Source organism: Colobus angolensis, unplaced genomic scaffold (genome assembly GCF_000951035.1).
Source record: "Colobus angolensis palliatus isolate OR3802 unplaced genomic scaffold, Cang.pa_1.0 Scaffold546, whole genome shotgun sequence".
Taxonomy (NCBI): domain Eukaryota; kingdom Metazoa; phylum Chordata; class Mammalia; order Primates; family Cercopithecidae; genus Colobus; species Colobus angolensis.
The window spans coordinates 923,566-935,100 of NW_012118999.1; the positions used below are offsets into that span (position 1 = coordinate 923,566).

At 38.8% G+C, this 11,535-nt stretch overlaps 1 protein-coding gene across 1 annotated transcript in view; it reads left to right on the forward strand.

Annotated features, from left to right (window-relative positions):
* Window positions 1-11,535, forward strand: part of SGTB (small glutamine-rich tetratricopeptide repeat (TPR)-containing, beta) — a 61,608-nt gene that overhangs the window by 19,899 nt on the left and 30,174 nt on the right. Inside the window, exon 5 of the mRNA XM_011961298.1 lies at window positions 1,845-1,944. Within this exon, the coding sequence (XP_011816688.1) occupies window positions 1,845-1,944 (100 nt within the window). The remainder of the gene's footprint in view (window positions 1-1,844; window positions 1,945-11,535) is intronic.

Below are 11,535 nucleotides of genomic sequence, written 5' to 3' on the forward strand. Positions count from 1 at the left end.
CCCGAGTAGCTGGGACTACAGGCACACACCACCACCCTGGCTAGTTTTTTTTTTTTTTTTTTGTAGAGATGGGGTTTCACCATGTTGCCCAGGCTAGTTTCTAATTCCTGGGCTCAAGCCATACGCCCGCCTTGCCCTCCCAAAGTGCTGCGATTACAAGGATGAGCCATCATACCCGGCCTACAGAACATTTTTATAACCCCCCAAACAAAAACCATGTGCTCATTAGCAGTCACCCTTTATATTCATTTTTGACTCCTAATTTACTGTAACTTGAGTATTCTGTTTGTGCTCCTTGCAAATTTATGCCCCACTCTTCCTGTTAAGCAGCTAATGATCTATTAAGAACAAGGCTAATGTGAGAGTTTCTGGTTTAAGAAAACTGGAAAGAATCACAGATGCCTTTGAGATGTAAATCCTTCCTCCTAATCTCCATTGTTTGTAATATTTTCTTTTTCTTTCTTTTTGTTTTTTGAGACGGAGTTTCACTCTGTCGCCCAGGCTGGAGTGCAGTGGCCCGATCTCAGCTCACTGCAAGCTCCGCCTCCTGGGTTTATGCCATTCTCCTGCCTCAGCCTCCCGAGTAGCTGGGACTACAGGTGCCCGCCACCGCACCCGGCTAGTTTTTTTGTATTTTTTAGTAGAGACAGGGTTTCACTGTGTTAGCCAGGATGGTCTCTATCTCCTGACCTCATGATCCACCCGTCTTGGCCTCCCAAAGTACTGGGATTACAGGCTTGAGCCACCGCACCCGGCCTCTTTTTCTTTTTTTTAAGACAAGGTTTCATTCTGTCACCTAGACTGGAATGCAGTGGCGCAATCACGGCTCACTGCAGCTTCAGCCTCCTAAATTCATGTGATATTCCTGCCTCAGCCTCCAAGAAGCTGGGACTACAGGCGTGCACCACTGCGCCTGGCTAATTTTTTTAATCATTCTTTTTGTTAAGATGGGGGGGTCCCACTATATTGCCCAGGCTGGTCTCGAACTCCTGGCCTCAAGTTATCCTCCCACCTTCACTTCCCAAAGTGTTGGGATTACAGGCATGAGCCACCACACCCAGACATATTTTGAACATTGATTCTTTTAAGTGCAGTGGACACTACTTTTTCATTTAATGGCATACAAAAAATAGCCATGGGAAATCTCTTATTTTGCTGACCAGTTATTAACTTAGCTAAATTACTGCCAGATGTATCTGTAGATGCCCTTCCTGAAAATCAGTACTTTGCAGGCTAGCCATGGTATCTGAAATTCTCTTTCTAGAAATTAATCTCCTCAAATCCCCTTTTAAAAATAATCTAACTCTGGAGGGGATAGCACATAAAAATATTATCGGCCACTATCATGATAGCATGATTAGTTGTATCAGCTTATCCTCAGCAGGGTTCTGAGAACTTGATTATCAGCAGATGTGTGTTTTAACAGGGAAAGAGTGGAAGACCAGGTCCAGATTGAGATGGTGATTAGGGAGGGTGTTGCATCTGGAACGGGCTGGGGCAGCTCTAAAAGGGAGGAGAGAGATGAAGATAAGGAAGGTGAGAAGAGATTCACTTTTGCCATGAGATAGTCATAATTGTTGCATTTACTCTTTTAAGTCTGGATTTTTAAGGTATATAAACATTAATTTTTTGAAAGACTTTGCATTGTTAAAATGATTCAAACACAATGAAGGCTAAATAATATCAACTCTGTAGTACAATATAAAACTTACCTCCAGTGTGAATGAAAAATCATGAGGCAGACTTTCATATAATTACAGTTTCCATGATTAAAATTTATCTATCAGAGTTTATGTTTTTAATGTATATTATACTTACTGTACGTACTGGTTACTTTATTTTAGGCAATAACCACATGAAAGAAGAAAATTATGCTGCTGCAGTGGATTGTTACACACAGGCAATAGAACTGGATTCCAATAATGCGGTTTACTATTGCAACAGGTAAACTAGCACTATTGTGGCAGGTTTACAATTCTTAAACATTTAGATTAATAGCTCTGAAGGACAATGCAAATCTTATTTATTTAGAAAATTTTGGAAGTTCAGCAAAATATAAAGAAGGAAGAAAAATTAAACTTATAAACTTACCATTCAGAGGCAACCACTGTTATTAATCTGTTAGCGTATTTTGTCTTACATAAATTTATTCATTTTTATTTTTTTTGGGATGTGGTCTCACTCTGTCACCCAGGCTGGAGTTCAGTGGCATGATCTCGGCTCACTGCAACCTCTGCCTCCTGAATTAAAGTGATTCTCCCACCTCAGTCTCTGTTGGGACACCAGGTGGACAGGTGCACACCACCATGCCTGGCTAATTTTTGTATTTTTTTTTTTTTTGGTAGAGATGGGGTTTCACTGTTCATGTTGGCCAGGCTGGTCCTGAACTCCTGACTTCAAGTGATCCACCTGCCTTAGCCTCCCAAAGTGCTGGAATTATAGGCATGAGCCACCGCACTCAGCCAGTTTATTCATTTTTAGATTCACCTTTGTTCACTGGGCTTATCAAAAATATGTCCTTATTTTATTGCAATCTTTCATAAGCATTATTTAAATGGTTACAAATTAGTCTCTATTACTACTGCTTATTGTTTTTCATATTTCCAGCACCTATTGTCGTGGCTTGCAAAGAAGTACTCAGCAAGGGTTATTTTTGAATAAGGAGATAGACATACCTTAGTTTACTTACCTATTGACCTACTGGTGGACGTTGAAGTTGCTTCCATTTTTTTTCAATATTAACATATAAAGCTGCAATGAACATCTGTTGTTTCTAAAATATTTTTCATGTTTTAGATTTTCTGGACTTTGGATTTATCCCTGGAAATGCACTTAGTAGGTCTAGAAGTGCAAATTATTTTTAAAATTGTTGTTGCAAATTACAAAACTGTCCCACCTTCTTTGAAAATATTTTGAAAATTCTCTCCCTAGGAATGTATCTGTTTTGGCTACGCCCTTGATCAGCACTAAGTATGCAAATGATTAATTATTGCTAATTTAATCTTGTTTTCATATTAATTGTTCTAATTTATATTTAAGTACTGGTGAGGTTGGATCTTTTTCAAATGTTGGCCATTTTTGTTTGTTTTTTCCTAAATTTTCTATTTATACCTTCTATAGACTGAATGTTTCTATCCCCTCAAAATTCATATGCTAATGTGAATTTTAAGCCCAATCTCCAATGTGATGGTATTTGGAGGTGAGACCTTTGGAAGGTGATTTAGGTCATGAAAGGGGGATTAGTACCTTTATGAAAGAGACTCTGGAGAGCTCCCCTGTCCCTCTTGCCATGTGAGGACACAGCAGGAGGAGTACCCGTACCAGGTCTTAGCTTGTTTGACCCCAGACTTCTTTCTTCCTCTTTCTTGGCTCTGCCCTTTTCAACATGGGTCTGACCCCTATAGGCTGCATTTCCCAGGCTCCTTTACCATCTGGCTTTTGTATGGGTTCAGCCATGGAGGTACTGGGCAGGAGATTGGAGGGCAGAAAGAAGAGAGAAGTCTAGGTATTTCTTTCTGCTTTTTTGTTTTATTTTGTTTTTTAACATCATGGTATATATTCAGCAGGAGCTACTTCTCATCCTTGTCTTCCTACTTCTACCCGAGACACATACTGCGCTCCTGGTCTTTGCCAGGTGACCTTTGGTATTCGACTTTGTACTTCGTCCTTCAGTCTTAGGGATGGTAATGGCTTCCTGTTGCGAATTTGTGGATTGCTGTACAACCCTGTTTGGCCTCTCAGCTCTTCTACCACTTTATGTAATAAATTCCCTGAATTAAATTACTCTGTTTTAAATATTGAAGTTCCAGTAGAACTTTCTACAGTGATTGAAATGTTCTGTATCTGTACTGTCCAGCTCAGTTGCCACTAGCCACAGTGGCTGTTGAGCACTTGAAATGTGGCTAGAGAGCAATTGAAGAATTAATTTTTAATGTTTAAATCAATTTAAAATTAATTTAGGCCGGGCACGGTGGCCTACGCCTGTAGTTCCAGCACTTTGGGAGGCCGAGGCAGGCAGATCACAAGGTCAGGAGATCGAGACCATCCTGGCTAACACGGTGAAACCCTGTTTTTACTAAAAAAAATACAAAAAAATTAGCCAGGCGTAGTGGCTGGCGCCTGTAGTCCCAGCTGCTTGGGAGGCTGAGGCAGGAGAATGGCGTGAACCCAGGAGGCGGAGCTTGCAGTGAGCCAAGATCACGCCACTGCACTCTAGCCTGGGCGACAGAGCAAGACTCTGTCTCAAAGAAAAAAAAAAAAACAAAAAAAACCAGAAATTAAATAGCCACATATGGCTTACAGCTACTATATCAGACAGCAGAGCCCTATATTAAAGATATAGAACAAAAATCCGTGTGTCTTATTTGCTTTTTAATGTTTTTCATATGTAAAAGTTTTAACAATTTATATAGTCCAATTTTCCTTTTCCTTTGAATCTTATTCCAGTGCTTTTAGACTTGAAGCTCTCCCCATTTACAGACTTGACAAATAACTTGTATTTTCTTATTTTTCGTTTCATTTAAATTTTATCATCTCAAGTCTGTTTTGGTTACTGGCATTACTATTTTAACCCATTTGAAACTTGTTATGACGGCCTTATCACCTTTTATTTTATAGTAGGTTCTTAGGTTTGAAAGAGATCTTTAAGTTAACTCAGTCCAATGTTTCATAAACTCGTTATTATCATATTTAGGGTAGTCACACCCTTCTGAGATAGCACTCTCTTCCCCTACGTTTTCTTTTGTGGTTATATCTGTTAGAAAGGTCTTCCTTATATTGACACTGAATTTGTTTTCCTGTAGCTCCTGTAGCTTCTGTCAGTTGGTTTTACTTAAGGTTAGTTCCAGAATAATTACGATTTTTTTTTTTTTTTTTTTTTTTGAGATGGAGTCTTGCTCTGTCGCCCAAGCTGGCGTGATCTTGGCTCACTGTAAGCTCCGCCTCCCGAGTTCACGCCATTCTCCTGTCTCAGCCTCCCGAATTACTGGGACTACAGGCGCCTACCACCATGCCCGGCTATTTTTTTTGTATTTTTTTTAGTAGAGATGGGGTTTCACCATGTTGGGCAGACTGGTGTTGAACTCCTGACCTCAAGTGATCTACCTGCCTCAGCCTCCCGAAGTGCTTGGATTACAAGTCTGAGCAACCACGCCTAGCCATAATTCTTCTTTTCCTTTTCTTTTTTTTTTTTTTTTTTGTGAGACAGAATCTCACTCTGTTGACGAGGCTGGAGTGCTGTGGCGTGATCTTGGCTCACTGTAAGCTCCGCCTCCCGAGTTCACGCCATTCTCCTGTCTCAGCCTCCCGAATTACTGGGACTACAGGCGCCTACCACCATGCCCGGCTATTTTTTTTGTATTTTTTTTAGTAGAGATGGGGTTTTACCGTGTTAGCCAGGATGGTCTCGATCTCCTGACCTCATGATCCGCCCGCCTCGGCCTCCCAAAGCGCTGGGATTTCAGGCGTGAGCCACCGCCCCCCATCGCCGATTCTTCTTTTTCATGACAGTACCTTACATTTTAAAATTTGCTACCGTGTTCACTTTTGTTTTCTCCACATTCAATGTTTGAAGTTTCTTCTGTTATACTTCAGGTAGTACAGTTTTTAAGTCCTGTACCTTCTCTTGAAACTTGTTCCAGTTTACCTGTGTCTGTTAGATATAGTTCCCAGAAGATAACACAGTATACCTGGCATTAGCCTAACTAGACCAACAATCTTGTAAGGCTCTAATTTAACCCACTTTCTAGATAACATGGCTGTATATCAGCTTATTCTAGCATTATTTGTTAAGTTCATATTTTGCTTTTGGTATATTACGGCCATCTTTTTTCATAGATTCTCTCTATTGTATAACTCAATCGTATATATATTTGACAGGTTTTTACCAAATACCTGCTATGCACCAATACTGCCACTGGAGAAACAATTGGTTGCTTATACTTAAATGCAGGCTCTTACGTTTTGCCCCTATCAAATTCTATCTTGTTGTAAGCTCCTATTTATTTGTCTTTTAAAGCTTTTTTGATAAATAATCTGTAAAGTAATTAATGAATTTGCTCTTACTTCTGTTTTCATGTCATCCACAAACTTGAGAAGAGTACCATATCTTGAGAGTACCATATCAATAACAAGTTGACTGGGTGCAGTGGCTCATGCCTATAATCCCAGCACTTTGGAAGGCCGAGGTGGACGGATCACTTGAGGTCTGGAGTTCCTGGCCAATGTAGTGAAATCCTGTCTCTACTAAAAAGTAAACAAAAACCAAACAAACAAGTCAACTAGTGGAACTATAATAAAGAAGTGGTTAAGAGCAGGGATTCTGAACCCAGACTCTTTTAAAAATATATATATATTTCAGTAGCTTTGGGGGTACATGTGGGTTTTGGTTACACGGTTGAATTGTATAGTGGTGAAGTTTGAGATTTTAGTGAAACCATCACCTGAGTAGTGTACATTGTACCCAACATGTAGTTTTTTTTCCTCCCACTTCTGAGTCTCCAGAGTACATTATACCACTCTGTATGCCTTTGTGTACCAATAGCTTAGCTCCTACTTATAAGTGAGAACATAGCATTTGGTTTTCCATTCCTGAGTTACTTCACTTACAGTTATGATCTCCAGCTCCATCCAAGTTGCTGCAAAAGACATCATCTTGTTCTTTTTCTGTGGCTGAGTAGTATTCCATAGTATATACATATATACCACATTTTCTTTATCCACTCATTGGCCAATGAGCCCTTAGTTGGTTCTACATCTTTGCAATTGTGAATTGTCTTGCAATAAACATATGCGTGCAGATGTCTTTTGGATATAATGACTTTTTTTCCTTTGGATGGGTACCCAGTAATGGGATTCCTGGATCGAATGGTAGATCTACTTTTAGTTCTTTAAGAAATCTCCACACTGTTTTCCATATAGGTTGTACTAATGTACATTTCCACTAGCAGTGTATAAGTATTCCCTTTTCACCACATCCATGCCAACATCTGTTGTTTTTTGACTTTCTAATAATGGCTATTCTTGCAAGAGTAAGGTGGTATCTCACTGTGGTTTCAATTTGCATTTCCCTGATAATTAGTGATTGAGCATTTTTTCATACGTTTGGCCATTTGTATAACTTTGAGAAATGTCTATTCGTGTTATTTGCCCACTTTTTGATGGGTTGTTTGTTTGTTTGCTGATTTGTTTGAGTTTCTTGTAGATTCTAGGTATTAGTTCTTTGTTGGATGCACAGTTTGCAAATATTTTCTCCCATTCTGTGGGCTGTCTGTTTACTCTGATGATTACTTCTTTTGCTGTACAGAAGCCTTTCAGTTTAATTAGGTCTCACTTATTTATTTTTGATGGATCCAGACTCTTTGGATTCTAATTTCTGGCTCTGTCACTTACTACCTATGTGACCTTGAGCAAAGTTCCTAGTGCATCTATGCCTTGGTTTCCCTATCTGTAAAATGTGGGTTATAATAGTATTTACCTCATAAGGTTGTTATGGAGATCAAGCAGTATAGTACATTTGATGCATTTCAAGTCAACTTACAGCCATCAATAAACATCCTCCCTAAGTACTTAGCATGCATATCATTTTTTGGGGGTAAAATTTGCTTACAAAAAATGCATAAATCTTAACTGTACTTTCACGGAGTTTTGACAAATATACCCGTGTAACCTAAAATTCTATCAAGATATTGAAAATTACCATCACTAGCAAGGCATGGTGGTGGGTGCCTGTAATCCCAGCTACCATCAGATGTCCAGGAAGTTCCTTAAACCCCTTCACAGTCTGTTGCCTACAACACTCACCAGAGGTAACCACTGTTTTGATAGATTAGATTCATTTCCTCTAGAGTTTCATATGAAAGAAGTCATACATATTTTTTGTGCAAAATTTATTTGCTCAGCATAATGGTTTTGAGATTCAACCATGTCATGGCATGTATTAGTTCATTCTTTTTTATTGATCAATAATATTCCATTGTTTGAATATATCAGTTTGCTTAGCTATTTTCCTATCTATGGCCACCTGGGCTGCTTCTAGTTAAAACAATTTTTAAAAAATGTTGTCCAGATTTTATAGTTATTATTTGTGGGAGGGTCGTATCCTTAAGAAGTTTAGTTGGCCTCACTAGAGAACTTCATTTTCTTCTTCACACACATAAAAATTCCTTTATTAATCATCAGTGTAGCTCCCCAAAATAGAAAATCCAAATAATTTGTGGAGAATGAATCCTCTTAGCTGTGGTTTGATGGTTAAGTTTTATTATGTATAATCAGATTAATGTATATAATGTTTTAATGTTTTAGCATATGCAGTCTTGAAATAAATACTTAAGAGTGTCATGAAATGTTGTAACCAGATACAAATATGATCACAAAATTTCTTATTTGTAGAGCACAATAAGCCATATACTTTTAGGTATAAATATGGAAAATGTGAGCCTACAAAGTTTATTTTTGATGAGAATAGTCTTATATCCACCAGTGCTGTATTAGAAGAAATTCTTGGCAATACCTGTGGTTGCTTTCTATTTAATTTTTGTAAAACTGAAATCAATAATTATGCTTCTCCTTTGCACTTAAATCATATCTTTTTCCCTGAAAAGTGCAGTAAAAGAGCATACTATTTAATATTAAATAATCAGAAAAGTTTATATATTTAATATAAGTACTAAACAAAGCTTTAGGATCACTTTGGTTTTTTTGAGACTCTAGTAACTATAAATATCTCAATAGCCTGTAATCTTGCCAACTATCTCTGCCATTTTTCTTTGCCAACTGGCTGCAAATTGGAAGCTCAGAATAGCCAATCTAAATATTCATTTTAAATTCATTTTCACAATGTTATTACTAATCAAAATATTTTTTACATACTCAACTCACTAGGATGAACTAATGTTTACTTTTTATAGAAGTGACTTTTTAATTTGTTAGAAAATGATCATCTGGCACATTTCTTAAGCGTGACTCTTTCTTTTCTAGTACTTGTCTTCTATTTTGGCCTTTTAGGATCCTATGATGCTTTAGGCTCCACTGTGATAAAAGGAAAACCTGAATCCTTCCTTGTAAACATATCATGTAGTTTTGCTTTTTGAATCTAGCACTTGACACAATGTGTAACATTTATGTAAGTTTGTCATATGTTTTATCATATGCTTATCATATTTTCTGCCTTATATGCATATTTGTTTTATTTCTTCAGGTGAAGAGCAGAGATTGGCACTTGTATCTATTTGTATCCCCTATAGCACCTTATACTGTGCTTTGTAGGAGTTCAGCCAATTTTTGTACTATGAAATGTATAAAAGATACTGAAGCAAGCAGCCATTCACATTAACACTTGTATATATAAAACAACAAATGATTGAGTATAGGTCTAAAACACCACCAAACTCTCCATAATATGAAATGAACAACAGTTTTGGATGTCTTCTGTCTCTACACAAACACGATGTTCTTATTTCTTTTGTACTTCAGTGCTGAGTACTTTACCCATAGTAAGCTCATGCTTCAGGGGTGGATGGATGGTTGAATGACTTAAGGCAATAAAAGACAGGAGAGAGAGAGAGAGCATGATGGAGGGAATTTGGAAGGCCTCTCAGGTGATGGAGAACTAGAGTCAGATTTGAAGGACTGATAGAACTTGAATAGGCAGAAGAGAGGGGAAGGCATTTCAGATTGGAGAGCTTAGGCACAATCAAGAAGCATCAGGCCATTATAATAAGAAATGCTAGTGACAGCACGTAGCCGTGTGAACCCTGAGAAAGATGGGAACAGAGGCCTCATTATTTCGCATTTTGTTTCTTCCTCCTCTGTGAGCAGCATATGGTCAATCAATTCACTGGGATTTGAGCTTGTGGTTGAATCTCAGTTCTGCACTTACTAGCTACACGATCTTAGGCAGTCACTGTATCTTTTTAAGCCTCTGTTTCCTCACTTGTAAAATAAGGATATTATCCACTTCAAAGGGTAGTTGTGAGGAGTGATAATATGTACAGAGTTCCCAGCATAGTCCTAGACTTGCAACATTTGTTTCTTTCAAAAACAAGATAAGGCTTCTTTAGTTGTAGGAATAGATTTTTTGCCATGATTTATTTATGCATGATGTGAGAAATGTGAAGTAGCTTGATTTTTTTCTGCCTTTCTATAAAAATAGAACATAAATCATATTCATGCTTTTGTTTCTAATAAGGCAAAGAAAGCAAGGGTGCCTGAACACATGTGACTCTGTACTGTTCCACTGAAATTTCATTAGTTATGCCCTGATAACCAGACAACAGAGGCAGAGAGCACAGACCACATTGTTATTCACTTCAGACATTGGCATGTTTCACTTCATCTTCCAGAAGATTCAAATATAGCCTGTCTTCTCTTTCCTTTCCTGGCCTCTGAGGCTCAGACGCCTCTCCTGTTCCTTTTGTGAGCTGCACAAATCTGCTTTCACCCTAACTTGCAGTTTGTGATCTAAAGCTGTTAAGATTGAAACACAGTCCCCCTCCTTCCTTACACCCACTCTTCTCTCTGAGTCTGATCCTCCCTGCGTATTTCTTATCTTATTGTCAGAATCTGAGGCCAGATTTCAGGGTGTCTTTCTGTTTCCATTTTCCATACACTTCCCAAATAGCTAATTTATTTCCTGCTCCCTTAGTCCAGGTTCTTAACTTTGGTTGAACTAGTGCAATAGGGACATGAAAATGGCTTTCCATTTCTACTTGCATTCCCCACTCCTGTCTTCTGCCAAAAAGTTTTTTTCTGAGATGTGAAATTGATCATCTAATGCTTGCTTTCTGTTCAGTAGTTCCAAAATACCTACAGGATCCAATTTAAGCTCCTCAACATGACGCATAAGATCTTTTCTAATCTAGGCTCTTTCTTTTCTCTTAACTTTATTATCTTCACTTTTCCTCCTACCCTTTTCCTCTTCTCTCTACTACCTATGCACATATAATACGAAACTTACTAATTTCTTAAAAATACCATGTTGGGACATCTCTCCATGCTTTGTATGTGCTTCCCTCTGTGCCTAGAATATTTCCTACCTTATCTAATTGGTCAACTGCTAGTCATCCTTCAAAACCCATTAGGCTTTGGGAGACCGAGGTGGGTGGATCACCTGAGGTCAGCAGTTCAAGGCCAGCCTGGCCAGCATGGTGAAACCCCCGTCTCCACTAAAAATACAAAAAATTAGCTGGGTGTGGTAGTGTGTGCCTGTAATCCCAGCTACTCTAGAGGCTGAGGTAGGAGAATTGCTTGAATCCGGGAGGTGGAGGTTACAGTGAGCCGGTGGCACCACTGCACTCCTGCCTGAGCCACAAGAGCAAAACTCCATCTCAGAAAACAAAAGACAAAAAAACCCTGTTAGGTGTTGCTTCTTTTGGGAAGACTTTCTTAATATCTTTTCTTTTTTTTCCCTCTGTCACCCAGGCTGGAGTGCAGTGGCATGATCTCGACTCACTGCACCCTCTGCCTCCCAGGTTCAAGCAGTTCTCCTTCTTCAGCCTCCTGAGTAGCTGGGACTACAGGCGCCCACCACTACGCCCA